This window comes from Lissotriton helveticus, chromosome 10 (assembly GCF_964261635.1).
Source record: "Lissotriton helveticus chromosome 10, aLisHel1.1, whole genome shotgun sequence".
In the NCBI taxonomy this organism is placed as follows: Eukaryota; Metazoa; Chordata; class Amphibia; order Caudata; family Salamandridae; genus Lissotriton; species Lissotriton helveticus.
This window is the reverse complement of record NC_136071.1, coordinates 225,608,935-225,635,443: the sequence shown is the minus strand read 5'-3', so window position 1 is coordinate 225,635,443 and position 26,509 is coordinate 225,608,935. Positions and strand designations below refer to the sequence as shown.

The 26,509-nt window shown below is 44.6% G+C and overlaps 2 protein-coding genes across 2 annotated transcripts in view; one reads left to right on the top strand and one right to left on the bottom strand.

The window, feature by feature from the left end:
• The window catches only part of FAM83G (family with sequence similarity 83 member G), a 148,120-nt gene extending 124,867 nt beyond the window's left edge, over positions 1-23,253 (bottom strand). The window contains exon 1 of the mRNA XM_078665173.1: positions 21,665-23,253. Within this exon, the coding sequence (XP_078521299.1) occupies positions 21,665-22,150 (486 nt within the window). The 5' untranslated portion in view covers positions 22,151-23,253. The remainder of the gene's footprint in view (positions 1-21,664) is intronic.
• Positions 1-26,509, top strand: part of SLC5A10 (solute carrier family 5 member 10) — a 733,155-nt gene that overhangs the window by 384,605 nt on the left and 322,041 nt on the right.

The following is a 26,509-nucleotide window of genomic DNA, read 5'->3' as shown; positions in this document are numbered from 1 at the left end:
TCCACCACCCCAGTTCAGACATGGCCATATGCAAATCAGTCTGACCCTGTGCCTCATGGGAACAGTCCAGCCCGAACTGCCAAGCCATGTCTTCCCTGGACCGGAATCAAGCTTCCCAGGACCGGTTTCTGGCTTTACAGCCGTCTTCAGCCAGGCTTGCTTGTCTCCAGTGGCAAAGTGAGCAAGGGACTCACGTCTGAGCATACCCTGCCAACTTAGGGCGAACAAAAAAAAAACCAAAGGTGGTGACGCTTGACAGATGCACTCTGTTCCTCATTGATCTCTAACTTATATTCTGTATTCCGGAGAGACTCCGAGAGAGGTACTGGGAACAAGAATCAGCACAGAAAAATGTCTAAAGCACATTGCATTGACAACGCACCATGAGAGAGTTTGACTCTCTGTGTGTTCAGGAATCATCATTCTTCCCATGAGCAGATTTAAAAAACAAACATTGACAAAGCCAATAAGTCCCAGCTTTGGGACGTTTTGGCTTCGCTAATGGTTTGAGCTATCCAGGAGAGCACGCCAGATGATATGCCATGCAAGCAGGGCCGGCTTTTAGGTGAGCTGGGCACAGGCTCAGGGTGCCAATCTTCAGAGGGGCAAAAAGATGGTTTGCATAAATGTTCTGCAAACAGCAGCGCCCTCTACCTTCACTCTAGTGTTTACATTTGAACCCCTTGGCCGCGGCGGTAATTCCACCGCGGCGCTAGGGGGCAGGCGCGCAGCGCCGCCATGCCATGACGGAACCACTCCGTCACGAGCCGCGGTGGCGCTGTGCTTGTGACGGAAACATTCCGTCACGGCCCCACCCACTCAATAGAACGCGCCGCGTGGCGCGGCGGCCGGGCCGTGACGGAACCATTCCGTCTCCAGCACAGCCCCACCGTGGCTCGTGACGGAATGGTTCCGTCACGAGGACGCAAGGGGTTAAAGGGCTCTAATTGTTTTCAAGGTTCGGCAGTCTATGTTTTTAGAACCCAATCACCCCCCCTACCTTCCCCTCCCATCCACCTCTCACCCCCTGCCACCACACATCAACTCTCCCTTCCACCCATCCCCTCCTCAGCAAACAACTTGGAACCTGCTTGACAGAGCTAGGTTGTGGGTGCTTCAGGGGAGGTGCACAGATGTGTCTTCAGAGGCAAGGGGCTGTTGCCTCATTTTATTCACCAGCAGTGGTGAGGGCGGCACATTTCTTTCCATCAAGGGCAGTACTGGAGCAAGGGCTGGCTCTGGCCGCAAGGCTAAAGAATTAAAAATAAAGCTTTTGATTTCCCGGCCAGGTCCTTTTGCACATATGCACAACATGCATTTGCGCATCTCCAAAATTATGCAGGCGCTTTATTTTTCATTTTAGCTAACGATCAGAGTTGTATCAGTAACTAAATAGAAAAAAAGTGAAAGCATGTTTTTTTAATTTTAAAGTGGATGGCAGAATTAACCCAGGGGAAAGCAACAAGCAGGACGAGCGTGTGGGTGGCAGAAGCAAAACCGGCGTCAAGGAGTGAAAGCAACATGAGGGCACAGATGAGAGGACCAACGGGCAAAAGAAAGCAACTTGGAGCAGGCAGGGAGAAAGCACATGGGCGACATAGAGAAACATGGATCGCGGCGGAGGGAAAGAGAGAAGCACACAGGGAAGACAGCGGAAAAAGGGGCATGTGCTTAAACAAAATAGGAAAAGTAGCGCTTGAAAATGTGAGCAGTGGAAGGATGTAGTAATGCATCCATGCTCCAGGGGCAGGACAAACACAAAAAGAGGATGGAAACCCCACACAGCTAATGAATAAAGAAGCAAGTAAATGAGAATTACAATGAAACCAACCAATGGTAAACAGTGGGCGGGCTCTAAGCCGCTGTTAGCTAAAAATATGTTTCGAAATAGACACAGCATACACGGTCTTAGGTGAGACCTAAAAAAAGTGCAAACGTTGTAATTATACTTCAGAGTTTGCCAGTGTCGCAAATTAATATTCCTCTGCAGCATCAAAATAGGCCCACTTTGTGGCAGTCCACATTGGAAACCTCCTGCCTGCAAAAATGGGTGAAAAAAACAGCTTCCTATACCTCTGTACCTTTCGTTAGCACAGGTTGTCCAGGGGAAGTGACGTATTGACTGTCAACGTGAGTCAAGCCTACTCAGCAATCTTTTTGCTGGCATATGAAGGTGATGATGTCACAGCTGTGAACATGTGGTGAGTCGCCCCTTACATCCCCATCCCCTTCAAGGGAATGACTGCAGGGCAAAAGGAGGGTGCGATTTCTCACACCAGGCAGCCAAGTAAACCAACACACAGCTCTCTGTGCTGGTATCAAATTCGCAGTGTCATTTATCTCTGGAGAGGAATGGGGTGGGGAGGAATCCGACACCCTGTGAGATGACGTGGGAGATACAGGTATGCTGAGGGTGTGTGTGACATACAGCCAGCGGCGACTAAGGGGTAGAGCGGGTGGCCTTCCAAATGTCAATACAAAGCCGTGAGAACAGGCATTTAAACAACCTCTAGCTCGAAACACGGACTGGCCATTGCTCACACAGGCTCTGCAGATGACCTGAGGTGGAGACGTAAGATAACCACTTCCTTGCTATGTAATCATATAATGTATTCAGCTATCTAAATATGAGAGAGAGAGAGAGAGAGAGAGAGAGCGAGTGTGTGTGTGTGTGTGTGTGTCACACATATATATGTCCATATGTGTGAATACAAACATATATTTTATGTATTTTGCCATGCCAGTGAACAGAAATGTGGAGCAATAAATGTGCAAGTTTAAAATTCCATGTTAATACCATAGTATAACTAAGTAATGTGCTACAATACACAGATTGTACCGTACAGTAACTTTACAGTGGAAAACAAGGTATCTAATAGTAACACACCCCGTACAATGTGATTTAATCACAGTGCATGGAGTTAACCTAACCCCTTGTGTTCGATTCTGAATAACTTTCTTACTAATTATTGCACAAGAAAAAACAGCATGGCATAAAAGATATGAAGATTTGAATTAAGAAAAGTGTTATTAATTACCGTCGTTGAGGTAAGGAAGGAGCGCCATGGCCAGCGAGGTTTTGCCTCCAGTGAGTTTGGCCCTTACACCTCCTCACCAGTAGCAAAAAAAGCATATTACACCCTGTAGATCTGTGTATTAGTGCCCGAAATTCCAAAGGATGACACCAACGCCCTAGGTGGGATTACCGGTTTTAAGAGGCAAGGCAAAAGAGCTCTCGAAATAACTTCTAAAAACAACTGCTAGCATGCTTACCCCATTGATTCCAGCATCTTTTGCCCCTTGTATTAGGTCAGTTTCGTAACGCTGGGCCGAACTCATGCACTGTTTTGGAGTTAAATGGATATTGAGCTTCATACCCCTGACGAGGCGCGGGATAATTTTTAGTGGGTGGGTAGGTAGCACCCAACTTTGTAGATTTCGGAGAATGAAAGAGGTCACTAGCATGATCAAGCATTATCTAAAATACCTCAATCTGCCATGTGTCACTGTCAAACATCAGCCCAGTCACAAACTGACACACTTGGAAAGTTTGAGGTTCTTTGAGTGCAGGTCCTTATTGCACCATGAGCCGCAGGGCCCCAACCATCTCCTCAAACAAAGGCTAGGGTGGTGGCCTTGGAGATGTCGAGAGCTGGGCTCAAATTCCGATTTGGGACATCAGCCTACCAAGCTCTGGCAAATGTGACTTTTGTGTGTTTACAAACAGAAATAAATGGTGAATAAAAAATTCCCAAACACAAAAATAATTCCTCACTAGAAAAACAAAAAAACTGAGATTGGCCTACCAGCCCTAGCACTGATGTCAACTACTTTCTGGGTAAATGGACACATGTCCAAGAGCACACCACAGTCACTCACAGTTAACAGAGCCAATGGCTGATGTGGGCTGGCCCACTTACCCATGTTGTACAGTGTGATGGGCATACGCAAAATGTGAATGGCATTTGAACAGACCAATGGATGAAGAGTGATGACAGAAAGCCCCTGAATGTATACATGCCTGCATATATTTTTATTAACAGCTGTCTATATGCCAGACCTAAAATGTTAGTTATTCTCAACAACTAACTTGATCTCCCTGTCTCAGTTCAAAATATCTGCAATTTACTTATCCAAAATTGTACATAACAAATCCCAAAGCAATTATTGTTCTACTTCGCATTATGTAACATAATTGCTAAATGATGCTGAAAAAGGCTAAGTGATCACCTAAATATAAATATAAAAATCTTTTATTAATTCAAGTTGTCTAAAAACCTTTGATGCATCTTGCCTGTACTATTACATGGCAAAAGATAAAATACAAACCCTTTCAAATCAAGTCATAACAATGTCAACAATGAATGTCTAAATATTTATCAAGAATCAATATATAATGAGAAAAACAAAGAAAGTTACAAAGTAACACATGAATTCAAAATGGAAGACTATGGAGCTTTGATCATAGATAGATCCGGTCGTGTCTAGGATCCATTCTTGATAAATATTTAGACATTTACGGTTGACATTGTTATGACTTGATTTGAAAGTGTTTTTCTAATTTGATTATTAATTCTGAAATATTCTTAATTTCATTTTCATTTTATTTCCTTTATTCGGCATTTTCATTAAACACCATAAACAAAAAACTTTTGAACTGTACAGTTTAAAAACATTCATGGTGAGAAACACATCGAAAATGAAATACTATTCATGATTACATAGTTCATTTAAAGGACCCATACTCCCCCCAGTATTTGCTCAACTAATACCTCTAGTCTGCTGATCTTAAAAAATGTGTCACCGCAAATAAAGTCAGGTGATCTTGGGCCATTTGTAAATATAAGAGGGCTTCTGACACATGTCTAAAATTAGCCTTTTTTAGCAAATTTATTAAAAAGCGACGCCTGGGCATTGAATAAAAAGGGCATAACAGTACAAAATGAAGGGTATCCTGCAGAGATCGTTGATCGCAGCCGCAAGGACCCTTTGACTCAACAGAATTTGTAAAACCTGCTGGCTCAGCTAGCAGGTGATGTAAAAGGTTGAGCCTAAAACGAGTTATTAAAAATCTGCCATGGGCGTTATGTTTTAGTGCAAGATAGGGCTCCATTCCTACACAGGACCTTATCCGGGGGTATGCCTTAACTGATTGTTTGGTACTATCCTTGGCTTCTCGTATAATGGCTTTGTTTTCAAAAAACATCTTTTTTACTCTGGCCTGATCCCCTTTTGTGATACAGGAAGGCGTCAGAAAAAGATCTTCACACACAGCCCAGTTCTTCGTGTATAATATGGGAGGGAACACACTGAGGGATTTTGAGGAGCCTTCTCAGGTATTTGTTCTCCTCAATTTGCAATTTGGAAGCATCCACCATCCCCCAAAGTTCCGCCCCATAAACCACTTTTGAGTAACAAATAGAATTATATAAAACCATCATCTGCTCAGGTGACCATCGCCCAATATTCTTATAGCAATCTATATGTCGAAATGATATGTATGAAATCAGTTTTTTGTCACAGATGTATATTGAGAGACATTTAGATAGTGGAGCATGAGTTTTTTTCTTCGTTTGTATTCTAACTGTTGCCATGTAACAGTACAGGCAGGATGCATCATAGATTTTTAGACAATTGTATTAATAAAAGTTTTTTATTGTTATATGTTTCAACATCATTTAGCAATTACGTTACATAATGCGAAGTAGAACAATAATTGCCTAGGGATTTGTTATATATAATTGTATTATCCCTGTCCTAGGAATAGGTACAAGTAGCAGGGGGTCCTTATATACACATTGATGTACATATCTAAAACCAGCTGTAAAGTGATTGTCAAGCCAGTCAAATACTGTGTTTCAATTCCTCCCTACACCTGGCGTCTATAAACCAGGTGCTCAAAGACCCACACACTATAATATTCTACATGGAGTACCTCATATTTAAGGGGCTCCTGATGTAATAATGCTCTCTGTAAAGCTTTAGCCTTGCACATCCATTTCCAAGAATCAATGCATATTTTTATTAGATAGCTAGTGCATCGTGACACAGGAACTTGGCTCATGAAGGTGGAGATACCCCTGAATCATGCTGTACATTCGGTTAGCTGGGAGTTGTTATATTGTTTTTAGTCTCCCATTCAATTTTATGTTTAACACTTTAATTAGCTTATTGGAATCCCATCACTTTCAACCTGATCTTCAAAGCTGTTTGCGCATCTGAGTGTCAGGAAAGTTGAAATTTCGTTCGCAAATTCACAGAATCAGGATTTTAAGAATTTTAAAAATGTAAATTAAAAATGTCATGCTGGAAAGAGAAAGTGAGAGGAAATGGATGTTTCAAGGGTGAAAGTGGTGGCCAGGTTTATTTTCCTTGCATTCACACTGTAGAATTAAATTGCTTCAAGGTGCCACGGCCATGCACATTCTTCTGAACACCCACCAACGTGTTATTTTGCGGGTATTCACTAGAATTTCCAAGGCACCTCTCACACTGGAAGCAAAAATAAAGCTACTTCTGCAAAAGGTCGAAGTAAATGTTTCCAATGTGGAAACGTGAATAGAACTCCCCCAATATTTAGTGGGGATGCTGGACGAGACTTTTGTTTCACACAGAAAAACTATTTCCCCTGCAGAGGAAAAAAAAACAAGTTTTAGCGAAAAGTACTCAACTCTCATTTAGCCCGTTTCTGAAGCCTTGGGGAATAAGCTTGTAAATCTCTAAATGTCACTGCTTTCAAGGTATTGCTCTGTGGAATTCTGTGCATTCTCTCTGGGAGAACAATTGCTGCACGTGCATTCCGAAAGCAGGCATAAATTGCTTCTTTCAGAAAACATATCAAGGACTTTTAATCTTTAAAATATGAATCCTGATTTTAAGTGAACCTACAATGTAGTTTCCCCAAGGAGGACCACCTACTGACAGCCAATGATATCCAGTTCAATTTAACTTGTTTTTTTGTTAATTACAATTGACACTTGAGGTTAATTTGTCTGTGGTTAATACTGTATTGATGCAAACGGGTTACTAGTCTACAGCATTAAACAATGAGGTTCTCACTATCTAACAATAATCTGTAGTTGTTGAATTGGGAGGTTGCGGCATGGCTTGATGGGTCAGTTTGTATTGATAACAAAGATCGACATTCAAGCACGCACAGGACCAAAGTCAACTTAATTACCAGTTTAACCTCAAAGGCATCAGATTACCCCTCCAGGGACTAGGTCTGAACTTCAGCTCAGTCACGGCTCTCATTCTCTTCATTGCCCCAGGGCCTGACGGTCTAGTTAGACGGCTCTTCCTATTGTACCTTTGACCTTCACACTCTGACCCCAGGCTCTTTAAATACCTCGCGTGTCACCGCCAAGCAACCAGTGACCTGGTTCCTGGGGAGGTTGGCTAAAATGGAGCCAAAAGTGCAGACATTTTGTATGTGCAGGAGAAGCAGAGCTCTGGCTAGGCTAACAGCGCCAAACTGGGACTGTCTTTGGGATAAACTCTCAAGACTGAGTTTTTCTCTCGCCTCAAAGCAACATATTATCAGGGCTCGAGTCGTCCCTCCACTTATTTTACTGGTGGACGCCGTCCCCCCTGCCAAATAGCTGGACTTGACTCTTTGGTCTCTCTGGGACGAGATCGGAGCCACGGTTTGTGACGCCACTTCCCGTTGTGACGTCACTTCCGGTGACAGCGTCCCCCCACTTCTTTTTTTAGGACTTGTGCCCTGCATATTATAAAATATTCTAGCTAGAATAACAGAATAGTTGTACAATTAAAATCGGCATCTTGTGGTTTCTCCTTTGAGTTCATTTTTCCTGTGTTCACACAGCATTAGTTGGGTTGCCTCGAAGTCCATGTCTCAAAGTGGTTTTCTCTGTCAAGGTCGGTATCTTCATGTTGGTGATTGCTTTTCCAAGTTAAGTTCCTCTGTTTGATTAAGGTATCCAAAACGTTTCTGGGGCAAGGTTCTTGTAATCAGTCTAGATGGGTTTGAAAGCTCCTTGGGGTACAGCTAGAGTTGTGGGAAGGTTCGACCACCCTCTAGAGACTGCACCACTTCTTGATATCCTAAATCCTTTAAATGTCCGTGGACTGTATTCACACTGAAAACAAGCAGCGACTTTGTAATTCAAACTACTCCTTACAGTACAGAAGTGTGTCGGGAGCTGAAAAGTGTGTTACTCCATGGGACGGCATGGGTTGGTAAAAATGTCATTTCTAGTGAGACCAGTACGAGCACCACAATGCACCTTTATGTTATTCTAGCAGCCTTATGTATCTCATTTAAATAGGAAATCCAGTGTAGAGAAAAAGTACTTCTCTTTTTCCCAGTCCTGTATCACTAACAATGACCAGCAATAGCATTCTAGAATGGTCCTTTGTTTGATGATGTCACAAAAGACCTCAAAACCCCGGCTGACATCATCCACCGGGCGGCGTCTTTACGGAGGAGGTGGCTAAAGTAATTCTCTTCTGGTGAGTAAAGCACTAAGTCCACCATTTTAGTACCGTCCACTTCTTCCAGACAGCAAGAGCCATACGGAATTCGAGTGCTTATTTTGTATACAATTACTTTTTAACTTATATTCATTCTTTTCATATGAGAATCTGGTTTATTATATCATGTCACTCAATGCTAGGGTTATTAACGTACTTGGGACATGAATGAGGTACTTTTTCATGTTCTTGAATTATAATGGCATTGCCAAACGATAATAACATTAGATTATGTTATAGCAGTTAACCAATATACTCGACATTATACACCGGCCGATGAAATCCCTCAAATCCAATTGTATTTACTCTCATCATATTTTTTGTTTTATAGTTTTTCAGCTGTCCTTTTAGTCTGCTTCCGCTCAGTGCCTGTTCTCAACCCTTGTCCCGCTGGTGCGGTGAGGGTCAGTTGATGTGGGCAGATCAAAGGCATAACAGGAAGTTACGCTGTGAATGCCGGGAAGGGATGCATGTTTAAAGCGCTGCTATCTAGGATGGTGTTTTTTTAAGACTAACTTTAGAAGGGAAAGAGTCGCAACGTAAATCCGATGAACATCTATTGAGAATTTAAACATGTCATTTAACAGTAATTCAAAGGCGTTTTTTTTTTTTTATTAGTATGTGGAATCCGGACGCCAAGTGTTAAAATTTAACAGTGGTAGGCCACAAAGAAACACCTTTGAAAGCCAAAAAACTAAAAAGGCCAATGAGAGCTGGAGTCAGCCGGGTAAGGCTGAAGATCACATACAAGGGAAAAGTCCAGATATACCACCGGTTTGGGTGTGACCTGAGCAGTTTCAGTTTTGGACAAACTGTTTATGTAACTACAGCACGTCGGTCCAAAGGACTCAATGTTGAAGACTTGAGAAAGCTAGAGGATAACTCAATGATTTGAAAGTTCACTACACGAGCCAGTTCAAGAGTTCAATCCTGCCATGGCTGAATCTGCCTTCACTCCCACCCATAGGCGGTTAAATTGAGTGCCATAAATTGGGTAATAGTAGGGGTTTGTAGTTCTGGTGCCCTGCAGCTGATCCAATTCAATTCAAATAACTGACCTGAAAACAATGATCGGTAAAAGAAAAGGCCACGCCTGGAGCACTGCATTCCTGATGACATGGAGTCACCTGGTAACACAAAAAATGGCTACTGCGAAGCACGTGGACTAACCACAAGTGTGCACGTACAAACATAGAGCGCCAGGAGTATGCTACTTCCTGCTCAACCACCCTAGGCAACTGTCCCATCAGTCCAACGCATCTTAACTTCCTTCGCCACAATCCATTGTCAGCTTCGCCACGTGAGCAAAGAAGAACACCGCCATTCAGGGGCCAAAGACCCAACACATCACCTTCCAGAACATACTCACAGTCATTGGACTCGAAGTTAAAATAAGGCGGGTGCAAAGTCCCCCCCACAACACAATTTTGTGAAGTTCACCACTTTTCTTTTTTCAAAGCTTGCAAAGTTTGTCGACTTTCCCTCCCTCATGTCACGTTTTTCTCCTTCTCACGAGATAATTTTCACGCGAATCAAACTAAATCTATACAGAGTTTTTCTCTGAATTTGCTTCTGCTTTTATATGCGCAAAAGTATTACGCAGGAGAAGAACACTAACTGTTTTAGGCAACATGCATCTCACGCAGAACAATTTAGTTGGTGCTAAATAAGGCTATTTGCAACATATATCGTCACGCAAGTAACAATTTTCACCTGAATTTAACACAGAAATAAGTTTTGAAAGCTACACCAAGACTGATATGAAAAGAATTCAACTACACACACAGCGAGCTAAGAGCAGCCAGGGAAAATGTTTTAATGCCTCTCACATATTGATTGGGACAAGAAAGTCTACGGAGACATCCTTGCACTCTACAGAGCAGCTTTAATGGACTCACCTTGCAAAAATATATTTTTTAAATGAGGTTAAATGATTCATTTTACAACGCAATTTCCCAAAAATATTGGCAAAAATATCATTATATTTTCATGTAATTCTAAATAGAAACGCAGGAAATATTACATTTCCTCAAACCCTGGCACAGGTTCGATATGCTGGGAATGACTAGGCCCACCACTTCTGAGAGTCCAGCCCGTCCTCCAACCCATTGGGTGTTTTTAGGTCGAGCCTGGGCAGCGCATGCACTGCTTTGCGAGGCATGCTGTATTGAAGAATGTACTTGAAATCCCGCCCGCTCTCCGCCCATATTTGTCATTGGCTTGTGTCATTGTCCTTCGTAACTGCTGGCTTCTGATTCGTTATTAGGCTCGTTTGTCCCTCCTTAGTACCGCCTTGTCTTCATTTGTAACTTCCCATGAGGACTGTCCCTTTTACTTCAGTTGTTACAGGGTACGGCTTCTTTAGTCTGTAAGCACTATTCTCTTTAATGAATTTCTCCTACTGCAGGAGGGCAGGAGGGTCTCTTGTGCACAGCTGAGACCACCTGCTTGTTTATTTAACTCGTAGCAAACCTGGGAGCTCTTCAGGGGCCATGGGAGACAGAAGAAAACATAAATAAAAGGCATTGTCAGTTACAATGCCAGTAGCTCAAACTCGCGTAAATGCGAGACCTATTGCATTGCAGATGCTTGTTTTGTTTGCAGCGGGTACTGGAGATCTGTTATGATCCTGTAAATTTACAACTAGAAGTACCAGAATTCAAAGAAAACACGTGGACTGGAGGAGCTGCTCAGGTACAGGGACTCATGCATGAAACTGTAACACCAGAGAGCCTAATGAGGCGGGTGGTCCCCACCCCTTAGTCGGTTTACAGTCTGGGAGTGCAGAAGATATATTTTGACACAGTCCCTCAATGGTAAGCAGGGGCGTGCTCTCTTTTTCTCGGCTGCCTGCGGTTTGTGAATTCTGCTACAGTTTTGTATTTCTGAATGCTATAGTGCCCCGAAACACACAGAATGTGACCAATTTGAGATCTTGGCACTACATAAAACACCATCTATGTGAGGCTGCCTGGATGACAATACGCCAATTCAGACTCTATTACTGCTGACCGTGTCATTTACAGCTTGGTTGACTTTTCTTTAGGAAGCTAGGAGTCAATTGAACGTTTTGCATTTTAACCACACTTGGCACAACAAACTACTGGAGGCAATCTTCTTTGTTACTAGAACAACCACAGTTGTCAAGTGGCCTTGTATCATATCTAAATCTTTTAGTGGGGCCTGTTTTTTCAGTGAAGGATGCACTGCATTCTGGGATTTGTAGTTTCACTTCTAACATTGTATGGATGAGCTCAAAAGTCCCAGCATGCAAAGTGTAGGTAGCTAAAAAGCCAGAATTTGCTTATGCTGTCAGACTTGACATGTATCCAGTTGACTACTCTGCGTAACACAAGATTACCCAAACTGTAGAGCAAATCTGAAGTGCCTTTAAATCTCCCAGAACAGTAATCAAATGCCAACAACTACATTTCTCTCCAGTGGTTTATCAAGGTTGCCATTTGCCCTAATGCAAACAAAGAGAATGCATTCTGGCCTCAATATGGGTGCCAGGAAACAGCCAGACTTTGTAGAACAGATAACCAGGCAACGGTGGCACTGAACCTGCTGCCCTAATGATAACATCTCGCTGCCGGAATATAATTTTGTGCAGCATCAGTTATACTTTTTGGGGCGGAAAACTCACTTATGGTTAGATATTAAATGTTCTTTTTTGGCAGTATCTATCTACCTTTCAATCAGCCTCACTCTGCCAGGAGGCTCCTGAGCAAAGTCCATCTGGCATCTGGGAATCCACCCACAGTGTACATACGGAACAACGGAAGAACCGGTGGGCTGTAAATTCCTTCTCTATCTTTTAGAGATAACCAGATTCAGAGTTCTATTGGAGTTAACCTCGAGGGGGAGTAAAGTAGAGAAGCACGCTCATTTTCAGAGGTCATCCTGATGTTCAGGCCTCAGCACTGTCATTGCACGGACACCAAAAGACCTACAAGTTGGGTCTAAATTCTCTAAAGGGGGCATCCAGTACAGCTAGAGGAAAAATGTAATTCTATTTTCACTGTGCCACATCTCTAACAATTAACAATGCGCATTTCGAAATGTTCCTTTGTTTGCTTATATCTGATTGGATTTTGAGATCTATTGTGACATTATTCACTGGACGACCACTTTAATACCTGCCCTGTATTGTCCCTTTTGAGTGAGTGAGTCCGACCCACAGGGATGTCATGAGGGCATTAGAAACTTCCTCCACTATCTCCAATGATTTTGTTTTAAAAATTGGACAACGGGATCACGGACACAGCTCAAATTTACAAAAATACATTGGGTAAGAAGCAAGTTGTGTTCTAAAAAGAAACTGGTAGCATTACATATTGTATGGCTCAACCAAATGGTATGCTTGTCCTCCACTGTGACTTTTGGGGCTGAGACTTTGAGAATGACATTCAACATTCTTGCCTTTTGCATCAGAATTTACATAATACATATGATGTAAAATATATTTAAATGAATGAGAATTAAGCTGAAGGTTAGGCTGTCAGATTAAAGCAAGCGAAGAACTCTATACGCTGTGAAGTGGGGCAGCATTGAAATTTCAGAGAATTTGGGATAGGGACACCAGGGGGCTATAGTAAGTGATGAATGGTCTTTACCCAATTGGGGTTTGATTCATCTAGGCCCATTGTGGAGTTTTAGGGGCCCCTTAATTAACTACGGATGAGGTTTTGGAAGGTTTGGTCTTGTTTTTGTAAGGGTTTTTTTACTCGATTGATATAGCAACCCTGTGTTAATGAAATGAATTTGTCTCTAATATTTTTCACATCTTAGATTATCCTTACTCTTAGCATGTATTACGAAGGAAATTAGGCAACATACAATTTTATCGGATTCATTCTTACTGGGGGAATCATGTATTCTATCTACCCCATGTACTTTTCTTCTTTTTCTTTTGTAAATTCTATCTGCTACGAAAAGATGAAATGTATTTCAAAATATTTTATTTTTTAAAGAGAATTAATCTGCAGTTTTTTCCGTCCTTCCCACTGTGCCTACGTTTGTTTACGGAGCAGAGGTTCTAGTGTTACACGTTTCCCTGCCAGAACTTACTTGCCAGGAGTTATTTTACAAATCTACCAGGCAGAGACCACCAGATGCTCGAAGTACAAAAGAAACTTGCAACCAGTAGAGGCGAGGGCTAGTGTGGTTAGGTGCCTTTAGGGGTGTCTGATGTGGGTGGGTGATTATCTGTCCTTCAGAGGCCCATGAGACAGAGCCTCAAGGGTCTTTCCGAAATGTCCTTATGCCAAGAGTACACAAGCATACACACGTATTGTTGTTCCCACGCAGTGCAGTCAGTAAACGAGAGTCCTAGCGACGCTCAAACAAAGCCCAACAGATTACAGTAACAAGCAATCGAGCCCTTTGCTCCACTCACAATGTTGTGCATGCATTCTGCTCTCTTTGTCGCTCTACAATCAGATTTGGCTGCTGCTTCCTGCATAATGCATTGTCAGGGGCAATGCAATGATCTGCCTACACTAGGCAACCCTATAATGAGGCGCCAGAAAGGAGTGACAGGCTGTCTCTGGAAGCACACGTCATGGTCCCACTGCCAACGAAGGGGTGGCTTTAAGGTGTACATTTGTCTAGGGTACAACATATCCTAGAATTACCCTCACCCTGTGTAATGTATTAGAACTCCCTGGAGCAATTTCAGTTCCAGGGTTCAAAACAGAGGTTTGGGCCTGTTTAGCCCTGTCTGTGTGTTCTCTGGGGCCACTTCAATGTTCATTGGCAAACCTGAATCTTTGACTGTGCATCTGACAGAGGCAGGAATTCAGGCTTTTAAAAAATAAATAAATAAAATACCGGCCACAGTCACGTAGATGAGAGAGGTGTTGTTGGGGATCTTTTGGGTTTAAATTCACTTTTAAAAACATTATTTGCCCTGTATATAGGGTTGCCAACCTTTCTCGGAGAAAAAAGACCAGCCATTTGTTGCCATTCTGAGATTTGGAAAGGGACACTTGGCAATGGCACTTAAAATCGACAGTATTTTTTTTTAACATCACAATTGTATCTCTTCTTTAATAATAATTTAGGCCTCATCTTCTAGATCTACACAACTCCAAAAGTTTTCTAAAATGATGCCATTTTGGATTTGGTGTTTTCATTTTACATTTCAAATGAACATTTGTCGCACTGTTTAGCCAATGTCATGTCACATTAGGGCTTGTATAACTTGTGCACTCATGTGCCCCTGGGCTGCTTCAAGGTGCTGCTGCGAGAAGAGGATGCGCTATTTATTAGGGCGGGAGGAAGGTATGGCGCATAAAGGGAAGGGAGAGCACGAGGTCATGACGCATGATCGCTTGTTTAATGCTTATTCCGCCCTGTAAATTGAGGATTAAGGCATGAAAGCCTCAACCACCCGGCCATAGCTCCGCCCCCTGCGTGCCCTGCCCTGAAGTCCTGGGAATGGTGTGAAGGCAACGGCAATCCTGAGGTGAAAACCGCCGTCAACAGGAAGTGCGCACCTGCCCAGAGCCAACGCGGAGGTGGCGCGCACAGACAGATATTCTTGTGGTGAGAGAGATTTTTATCGGGCAACACCACAGCTGCCTTCAGAAGTTTCCGTTCCAGCGTCTCTATCTTGTTTGCATCAGACCCCGGTCTAATTAACTGACGCAATTTAGGGAGAATCGGATCCTTTACACAAGGGGGTAGCCAGCAATTTAAAATACCCTCCACTTTGAACCATACCTCGATTGTCCTTGGGTGAGCGAAGCGAGTAAGCCCTACCGACTCTAGATGAGGTCCCCTATTAACCCCTTCATCTTTAAGCCTTCCATGTATACATCCATCTTTTCATACTTTCATTCATCCTTTCACATTCCATCCATCCACCCTAAGTTTTCCACCCATCATTCCGCTCACACTTCCAAACATTCATAGATCCTTTTACCCATCCATACACCCTTCATCCATCAATTCACCCTCCTTTTAGCAATCCAGCAATCCATCCTTCCACGCCTCCAGCCAGGCGACTATTCATCCAGACTTTTATAATTCCAGCCACTTTCTTCCTCTCCCTCGTGCAAATATTGTTTTATTCTTACATCCATCAGTCCATTCCCCCTTTAATCCATCCTTTCATACTTGTTACCCTTCCTTCCCGTCACAGTTTCTCGTTTATTGTCATATGCCCTTTCATCTCCCTCTTCCTTCCAGCCCCCTCTCTCTCTCTTTCTTTCCCTCTCTTTTCTCCTTCATTTCTTTGTTATAATTAACTTTCCTTGCTTGGCCTCCGTTATCAGTGTCCTGTATTTTTAAGAACTTCTGTCTGCAGAGCTGCAGACAGGAGAGGAAAGGCTCATAAATAACTACGAGTGTCAACACCTTCCCCCCACTACCCCACTGCCCTAACATTACAGAGGGGCGTGCTGATGGTGCACTCTTCATTACCACTAAGGAAAAGGCCATTCATGTTTTCTCACATAGGATAAGTATAATCTAGTGATGTAATAAGGGTGACTAGATGGATACATGTCATTAGGGATACCACTTTTCGGTTCCTAGACTTTGCTTTTGCATAATGATGCATTCTGGGAGTTGTGGTCTTGGTTCATTTTAATTGAGCCAGTTGGAGAAACACACGTTCTAATAATGCAATGTCAAAGCAAAGCACAGGAATGGGGAAGAAGTGTCCATCTGGTCACCCTACCTGACCACCAGTGCCCCCCACTAATGTTTGTTGGTTGCTGTGGGATATCTCCTGTTTGCATACGTGTGTCACACAATGCCAGATCTCTTCATACAGTGTTCCTGTGAACTGCAGTGTAGCTCATGGTAGTTGGAAGTCCCTGCACATATTGGGTTTCCAGCTCCTGCAGTACTGATGTCTGTCAGGAGGTTTGCAAACTCCCCGCTTTCATTTGAAGTTTTGGGGAAGGGTCTGGGTGACTGTAGAGATCTTGCTGTGCCTGGCACAGTCTTCATGGCCTGCTCCTCCTCAGTGCCCCTCTGTGGCTGGAGGGGCAGAACTGGACTCAAATCCCCAACCCCTCCAGTCCACACTCCCTCTCTCAAGGTGAAAGTATTTTCAAGGTTAGCAGGCCTCAGTCGCCTCATCCTGGACTTCAAACAGGCGCTGAATAACAGCTGTTTATTGTTACCCAACTCAATGGTACTCATTTTATCGACCTCAGATGGATGAAAGGCTGAGTGGTCCCACCGGGATTTGAACCTGTGACCATGAGATCGAACACAGGCCCCTGAACTGGACACAATAGTCCACTGAGCCACCAGACCCGACACCTCAGTTCTGCCTACATTTGCTTAAAAAAACTTTTAAGAATCGTCTAGGCAACAGTTAGTAATCGTCTAGGCAGCATTAACAACTGTTGCTCCTGGTTACTGCTAATTAGCATCCAGTGCTTATGGCTGAATGGGTCTTTCACGGATGCTCGACAAGGTTTCCCTGAGGAAACTAGAGGCCAACCCAGGACAACAGCTGTGTCAGTATTTATGATTTCGCCATCCTTGGCTGCTCCCGGCTTCCTCGCTCCAGTGAACCGCAGTGACAACCCACACTTATGTGAAGTCTTCATTGTGATCTTGGGATACAATAATCGCTTGTCTTCTATAGCGCTTGCTGCGGTCAGGCCTGTGGCTTTGCAGCGCTGCATCTAAGGACTGTTTACATCACCCAACAGTGACCCCGTTTTTCTCGAGACTAAATCGCTGTTGCGGGATTTGAACCCATGCCTCTTGCAAGTTATTAACACATTCCTGTAAAACGTGCAGCTACCCAGTTGCTTAAGATCTATTTTCACAGCACATTTCCCCAAAAATATGGACTAAAAGCGAGAAGTTTTAAATCCATTTTTTAAAAGTGAATTATATATTCCCATGATTTAAGTGTCTGGCTTATTAACCAGAATCATATTTCTCAGCAGTAGCAATTTATCTATGAGCATCTAAGAATATAGAGTGCCGCTCGAAGCTGTTTTCAGGCCAATCGGCCCTAAAACTAGCCCCATGGTTTACAGGTGGCCTATCACGAGGGACACCATATACGAATATAATCTGGAAATCTAGAGCAATTTATTCACTTGAGGTGAACTAGTACTACAATTTCCAGAATGTATAGAGTTTTAATATGAACCTTCTGGGCCAGAAATCCGTGCCCCTGGTGAATGGAATAATCCGGTTACCTAACACGACTTCTAGGGTTTTCCCTGCGTCCCACATGATCAGTTCAACCATGCCAGGCTGGCAGTTTAAGTTCACAGCTGGATGGGTCTCGCGGATGCCTGTTGGTCTCTGCCAGCACTTCCGCTTCCGGTCCCGCCTCCGCAGTCTGGACTGCACGTCAGCCAAAGGAGAGTTTAACGGCGTGCCGCCTGAACTCGCAAAATACCTCACAAAAAATGCTGTTGTTGCACAAGGAGCTCATTCTAGTTCCGAACACTGTGAGAGCATTAACGGTTTGGAAGTCGCGTGGCCGTGACGCACACACGCCATGTATTCACCCCTCGGCAGAGAACATTTTTCACATTTCACATGTATTTCAAGTCTCCCAAAAGGTGGTCTGGCACAAGTCGCAGCTCAAGAAAGAATCATGTATATTGTAAACAGAGATGCCTTTTATTGAGCCCACACAATGAGTACAAAGAAGGTATAAATATAGATTGTAAAAAGAATTGAATTAATTGAAAACAAATGATGTCTGAGGCCGACCCAGACTGCTTATTGATCCACCTGGTGTAGCACCCTGGGAGCCCAAATACATGCACATTTTGACTATTGAAGTAGCAGCAAAAATGTGTGGTACTAGTACCTAAGTACATTCATAGTGTAGTTTGCAGAAACATTGTGAATGGTTCTGCCACTAAAAGGCTGGTGGGAATCAAATGTATAAATGTGCGTAAAAACGTGTGGGAACATTACTTCAGATACATTTTTACATATTGTGCAAATCTGTCATTCGGGTGGTAAAGGTGAGCAGTAGTATTGCCACAGTTTCACAGTATTATCTCCAAATTTAGCACAACCCTCTAAATGACGGACGTAGTCTTCAGTTTTGCCCTAATTTTTTAGATATATTTGCCTGGATCATCACCATGAACCCTCTTTATACAACCTAAGTGCTCCCAAACATGGACGAGCTCATGGTCAAATCCCTACTCAGATTTCTGCCCTATGCACCAGTTGGTGTCACCCTACATGGGTTTCTAAAGCTATAGACAGGTGGAAGGCACCCTGCCATCAGAACTTGGTTGACCCGGCCTGCTCTTGGCCAATCCTAGCCCATCTCAATCTCGTCAAACTTCCACAATACTTAACAGCACCTTTGAGGCTTCAGTTATGGACACCACCCACTGGTCCGAGCTCTCTCCTAGACAGACCAACACATGTACCAAGTATAGAAAACATGTACTTTGCGGCTAATGGAATATTGATGTTGTGGCTGTCACCATCCCACCCAAAGTGTGATTGATGAAGCATCGTAGGGGTATTTCTATGGTTAATCCTAAACTTCTGGTAATTCCCTTTTATATCTATGAATTTTTGGAATGTATTGTTGTGATATGTCTGGATATATTTATATGGATATGATTACAATAAACAATATAAATATTTTTGCTAAAACTTCGGATGATGACATTGATGATCCCTCATGCGCTCTTTGAACATATGTGTGAATGTATGTACATGTATACCATGACTCCGACATGACTTTATAAGCATCCTTGTAGTATGGCGAGATAGTCCGCCAATTGAATTCATCACGCAGGTTTCTCTGATTTTTTGCCTGATGGAAACTTGGTGATCCATAGCTGATATGTATAAACCATTGATATCTATGGTTTGTTCATTAACATAACAATAGGTGCTTTTTCATCACCCCAAAGTGGAGGACACTTGACCCCATAGTGTTGGCAGAAACGAGACTGGGTTTTTAATTTTTTTCCTGCTCATTTTATTTTTGGGACAAATAGCAAAGATCCATCCACTCATTAAGCATTAATCTCAGACAAACTGTAACAAGTACGGTAAGTGTGGTGCCCCAGCCGTCAGGATAGGTTCCTAAAAAGGCCTTCTCAGGGATGACACCCAGATTAGGGTCTTGCTTCAAGAGAGTTTACTCACAACACCCTGCAGTTGCACCCATGTGGCGCTGGTGATGAGCTTACATTGTTAAGTTGGCAGCTCTTTTCAAAACAGTTAAAACCTGGTGTCCTTTCTGGCACAACTCAATTATTTGATTTAGATCCGGAAATGTGCCTGTGAAAATTAAGGTCACGCATAATGACAGGTGAACAAACTAGAGTGATAGATGAGCGTTACTGAATAACTTGGGTGTTAAATATGTTGGTTAACCATTGAAATAGGTTATTTGACTACCTCATAGTTCACATGTTACAGGTTTTTGATTACAGGTTTTGATAAGGATCATTTATGTAAGCTGAATTGATGCCTCTGACAGCCACATTAAAGTATTTCGGTTTAGCACTCTGTACCATCCGATTGGCCCCAACGCGTATTTCAAATGTTTCTTAAGTAATCATTTGGGTAGAGTATGTAGAAACAAATTATTTTGGGAGTGTGTCATGACTCATCCCTCATTTCTTCACCAGTACGAGATCTGGTACTGGAGTTCCAATTGGTTGATGTCTAAATTATGATTCATGACACCCTCCCAAAGTCAACTGGTTCAACCGACTTGACCTCCATGTTTTAATATCTGGATGAGATCCAAAGCCCAGTTGGCTTTGTGGGTCACCCAGAACTATTCACTTTCAACTGACTCATGATGTACTGAGATAAATTATACAGATTATTTATGTAATTACTTCTGAGGTACATACTGACGAAGTAGGGCTTTGAACCATTGAACAAATGATAAAGGAAGCAAAAAAACAATAGAATCTGATTAGCCAAGCTGTAAGGTAGATGCACAGATGTTATTGCTCAATGTTAATATCTTGGCTAACAAGAAGACTGATAGCTGCAAAATACTTTGCCCAGGTCTAAACTGGGATGGCATGGTGAGCAAATGAATGATGGATTCCACCCAGATCTCTGGACTGGGGTTGAATGTTGTGATTTGTTCTGTATTCCGTCCATCAATTGTGTTGCTTTTGCAGAATGGAGTTTGGAACACCACTACCAAAGGCAATTGATAGATTTCAGAGCATCTTTCAGAGCTTTCCAACAGTAGTAGTTGGTCCACCGGGGCATTCATTACTATTAGCTCAATCCAACCAAGAAAATGAGGCAAAGAGACACAAAATTTGTCAGTCATGGGGTCGAACTTCACTCTTTCTGCTCCTGGGGGAGTGCCTTTAATGCCTCCGTGACCAGCATAGTACCCAGGATTGCAGATTAACTTGGGCAACGCATTGCGGGACATACTGTCCTAAAGTATGTGACTCAGTACGCCCCATGTAAGTAGACCGGGCCTATGATTGAGAGGATGAGAATGTCAGCTACCAAGAGATTGTCAGAATGTTGTGGAGTATCACTGTAACATTCCTCACCTTCTCACTTTCAGCCAACTTCTCTAAACTTTAGCTTTTCAATCAGTAAATATATCCCCTTGGCTAGGTCCTGAATCTTTAATACAAAGATTACCCAAAGGAAATCAAGCCCTTTTCAAATTTTAATACATAAATGGGAGAGTTGCAGGAGGTTTTATTACCATTGCGCCAAGCATTTGACCATTAGTGGTCCAGGCATCCATATTGGGAATTGAGCCAGATAAGGCTCAGCCTGTGTTTCTGTGTTCTAACACAGGATGGACATCACCAAATCATGATAATAAGTTTCTGAACAACGAGGCTTTTGCAACTTGAGATCCCCACATTGTAGGGCAACAACTGTACAAAAAGGTAGTTCTACGGGAAGAAACAGGTCTTTAGATGCACTTATAAGTCATTTGTACACTAACGCAACTGTTTATTATAAACACGTGTCCCCAGGGTGTGCGACAGGCTGCGACCAAGGGCCTCTCTGGTGTAGAACAACTCTGTACAAGGATAACACTCCATTAGGAGGCGGACAAAGGGTAGTTCAACCACAACTAATCTCTTGCGTGGCGTCACATAACTACATTATATACCTGTTGCTCAAACAGCATACACATCACTGTGGCTAGAAGAAACCTCAGTGTAATTTTAGTTAAGATAAACCATCTCACCTTCTGAGCACTGGTGACCATCTTCCTGACTACCTCCTTGATATGCGCTTGTCCATCCATTGGTGGCTGCATATACACAGTGGCTCTGGTCACACCTCGGTATGCCACGGTCTCCGGCCACCCCATATCCAAATCCGGGATGGAGTGATCTGACCTCTGCGGCCAATACTGCAGAGACATCGGTCCTTCGCCATCTTCGCCATCCCCACCACTCCCCGATCCCCTACTACCCTCCTCCACCTTGGGCCCACTCGACCCGGGGTCAAAGGGCTCGACTCGTTCCAGGATCTTCTTCAGCTCCACCTCAGAGAGGAAGTCCCTGATGTTTTCCTTCTTGAGGACTTCATAGAAGGAGTCCACTCCCTTCGTCACCAAGGCCTCCAGCGCTAGCCTTTGCTCCTCACTATAAAAGAACTCTGGCTTCGACTCGCTGGACCGCCAGTTTACATTGTTGTTATCCAGACACTGGACCTGAGAGAGAGCCATTGCGCCTCACTTGTTATAGCCAAAATACTAAGAAATTCCAAGAGGCAATGTGGTGTCCTGATGTTTTAGAACCTCCAGTTTCCTCTTCCAGTGGAATTCTGGTGCATTGTTTTTCAAAGTCTGTTTTTGTTTGCAACTCCTGCGCATTTATTGTGGCAAAAAACTAAGCTCAGATTCTATTAATTATTCCAGAGCTGTTTCCAGGTACTACCAAAGCTACTCGACAACACTCCGGTCATATCTTATCCCGGAGAAAGAATATTCCATGTGGACAAAACTCCAAAGAAGAAAGACCTCCTGAGAGGGTCAGATTAGGTAAAAGATGTGCCAATTCACAGATGGAAAAGAGAAAACAAAGAGACGCTCGCTGCCTTTTTCTGCCACTGCTCTACAGACAAAGACGTGAGTTGGGTTGAATCTGAGCCCACGGCAGAGTTTTAGTTCTCTGAAGTTTTGAGTGACTCGCGTCTGACTCCTCAGCTCAGGGCACCTCCATGCAGGCAAGGACAGGTCACTTCCGCTCGTCGGGGGATGACTAGCTCCCTGAAGCTGTGCGGGTCGATAGTTCTGGCTGGCGGCAAAATCTTGGAGGTAACTCAGCCTCCGTGAGCACCCCTTGGAATGAGCAGCACTCCAGCGACCACAGGTTCTCTCCTTCAGTTGATCGATTCCTACCGGAAATCGACCAGTTTCCTATTTTTGGAGCAGATTTATTCCCAGACGTAGTTGCTCTCACAGGTGATCCGATCTCGTCGGCTGCCAGTACAGACCAGTTGTCCAGTTTCAATAGGTGCTGCACACGTGTCGGTTCCCTTCTGTGGATTGGTGGTCCACGTGGAGCACTGGGTGGGGGGATCTATCGCTGGAGCCCCCCGTCCTCGCTGGAGCCCCCTCCTGTGTGTGCCCCGGGTCCCTGCGCCCGCCAGCTGCTTCCAGACGCCTGTGACCGGCAGGCAGCACTGAGGCGGGCAGGGAGCAGCCAGACTGGAGAGGGCGGGGAGAGGCGAGCGAGAGAAAGGAGTGGGCACCTCCCAGCCACACCTGCGATCCTCCTCATCTCACGAGGCGCGGATCACCCCGTCTGTCTGCGGACAGGACGCGAAATTCCCCGATCTCAGTCATTACACGCACAGCAGAGCCACGCCCACTGGAGCCCCGTCAAACCCCGCCCCAAAGCAGCCAGCAAGGCAAAGGGCCGTGCCTGTGACCCGGCGCAAACACAGAAGTCTGATCCGAGAGGCAGGTCCTGCCCTGCTGCAAGGCACACACTCCAACTCAGCCCAACCTCCTTCTGTAAGATGCACAACTCAGCCTCTGACTGCAAGAGGCACACATCAGTCTCAGCTTCATAAACCCATGCCCCTGCAGCAAGACACACAATGTCAACCCAGCCTCCTGCTGCAACCTCTTGCTTCGAGATGCATACATGAATCCCCATTGTGTGAGCTTGTGCCTCTGCAGAAAGACACTCAACTCAACTTCAACCCATGCCCCCGCAGCAAGATACACAACTCAACGTCAAGCCATGCCCCTGCAGCAAGACACACAATGTCAACCCAGCCTCCTGCTGCAACCTCTTGCTTCAAGATGCATACATGAATCCCCATTGTGTGAGCCAATGCCTCTGCAGAAAGACACACAACTCAACTTCAAACCATGCCCCTGCAGCAAGACACACACGGTCAACCCAGCCCCCTGCTGCAACCTCTTGCTTCAAGATGCATACATGAATCCCCATTGTGTGAGCCTGTGCCTCTGCAGAAAGACACTCAACTCAACTTCAAACCATACCCCCGCAGCAAGACACACACCTCAACGTCAAGCCATGCCCCTGCAGCAAGACACACACGGTCAACCCAGCCTCCTGCTGCAACCTCTTGCTTCGAGATGCATACATGAATCCCCATTGTGTGAGCCTGTGCCTCTGCAGAAAGACACACAACTCAACTTCAAACCATGCCCCCGCAGCAAGATACACAACTCAACGTCAAGCCATGCCCCTGCAGCAAGACACACACGGTCAACCCAGCCTCCTGCTGCAACCTCTTGCTTCGAGATGCATACATGAATCCCCATTGTGTGATCCTATACCTCTGCAGAAGGACACATAACTCAACTTCAACCCATGCCCCTGCAGCAAGACACACAATGTCAGCCCAGCCTCCTGCTGCAACCTCTTGCTTCAAGATGCATACATGAATCCCCATTGTGTGAGCCTGTGCCTCTGCAGAAAGACACATAACTCAACTTCAACCCATGCCCCTGCAGCAAGACACACACTGTCAGCCCAGCCTCCTGCTGCAACCTCTTGCTTCAAGATGCATACATGAATCCCCATTGTGTGAGCCAATGCCTCTGCAGAAAGACACACAACTCAACTTCAAACCATGCCCCTGCAGCAAGACACACACGGTCAACCCAGCCCCCTGCTGCAACCTCTTGCTTCAAGATGCATACATGAATCCCCATTGTGTGAGCCTGTGCCTCTGCAGAAAGACACTCAACTCAACTTCAAACCATACCCCCGCAGCAAGACACACACCTCAACGTCAAGCCATGCCCCTGCAGCAAGACACACACGGTCAACCCAGCCTCCTGCTGCAACCTCTTGCTTCGAGATGCATACATGAATCCCCATTGTGTGAGCCTGTGCCTCTGCAGAAAGACACACAACTCAACTTCAAACCATGCCCCCGCAGCAAGATACACAACTCAACGTCAAGCCATGCCCCTGCAGCAAGACACACATGGTCAACCCAGCCTCCTGCTGCAACCTCTTGCTTCGAGATGCATACATGAATCCCCATTGTGTGATCCTATACCTCTGCAGAAGGACACATAACTCAACTTCAACCCATGCCCCTGCAGCAAGACACACAATGTCAGCCCAGCCTCCTGCTGCAACCTCTTGCTTCAAGATGCATACATGAATCCCCATTGTGTGAGCCTGTGCCTCTGCAGAAAGACACATAACTCAACTTCAACCCATGCCCCTGCAGCAAGACACACACTGTCAGCCCAGCCTCCTGCTGCAACCTCTTGCTTCAAGATGCATACATGAATCCCCATTGTGTGAGCCTGTGCCTCTGCAGAAAGACACACAACTCAACTTCAAACCATGCCCCCGCAGCAAGATACACAACTCAACGTCAAGCCATGCCCCTGCAGCAAGACACACACGGTCAACCCAGCCCCCTGCTGCAACCTCTTGCTTCAAGATGCATACATGAATCCCCATTGTGTGAGCCTGTGCCTCTGCAGAAAGACACACAACTCAACTTCAAACCATACCCCCGCAGCAAGACACACACCTCAACGTCAAGCCATTCCCCTGCAGCAAGACACACACTGTCAGCCCAGCCTCCTGCTGCAACCTCTTGCTTCAAGATGCATACATGAATCCCCATTGTGTGAGCCTATACCTCTGCAGAAGGACACATAACTCAACTTCAACCCATGCCCCTGCAGCAAGACACACAACTCAACGTCAAGCCATGCCCCTGCAGCAAGACACACACTGTCAGCCCAGCCTCCTGCTGCAACCTCTTGCTTCGAGATGCATACATTAATCTCCATTGTGTGAGCCTATACCTCTGCAGAAGGACACATAACTCAGCTTCAATCCATGCCCCTGCAGCAAGACACACAACTCAACCGGCTGCAATATACACAATTCAATCTCAGCCCAACCTCCTGCTTCAAGATGATACATACATTAACACCACTTGTGTAAGCCTGTGCCTCAGTAGGGAGACACACAACTCAACTTCAACCCAGCTTCCTGCTGCTAGATACACGATGGAACGTCATCCTAACCTTTGCAGCAAGATGCACAACTCAACCTCAGCCCAGGGCTTTAAGTGGGCCAGGTCTGAGCACCGGCAGTATTTTAAAGGAGGCCTCAAATCGGGTCTCTTTTGGGATCTGTTTTGTGCCTGCTGTCACTGTAGTCCGTTTTTTTCCCCGGACTGCAGTGACAGCAGGCACATCGATGTGCGCTGCTCACTTCTCACTAATGGATAAGTTACAGCATGACGTCATGCCAGGTGAGCGTTGTAGGGGAAGGGAAATCCTTTAAAAGAGAGTCATTTTCTCTCTGGATTTCCCTTCTCTTTTTGAAACTCGGGAGCAGCAACACTGTTGTGGTGTCACCAGGGCTCTAAGTGGAAGCTTTTTCAATATTATATACAAGCCATAGTTGATGCTTATTTATCTAATGCAACTAACAACCATAGATAAAGCCAATAGTCCTGACTTGTAGGTATGATGTTACTCAGGGCTTTAAGTTGGAAAAAAAACTGGGGGTGCTCTAAAAGGGGCGTGGCAAATTTATCAAAGGGGTGTGGCCTATCCGAGTAG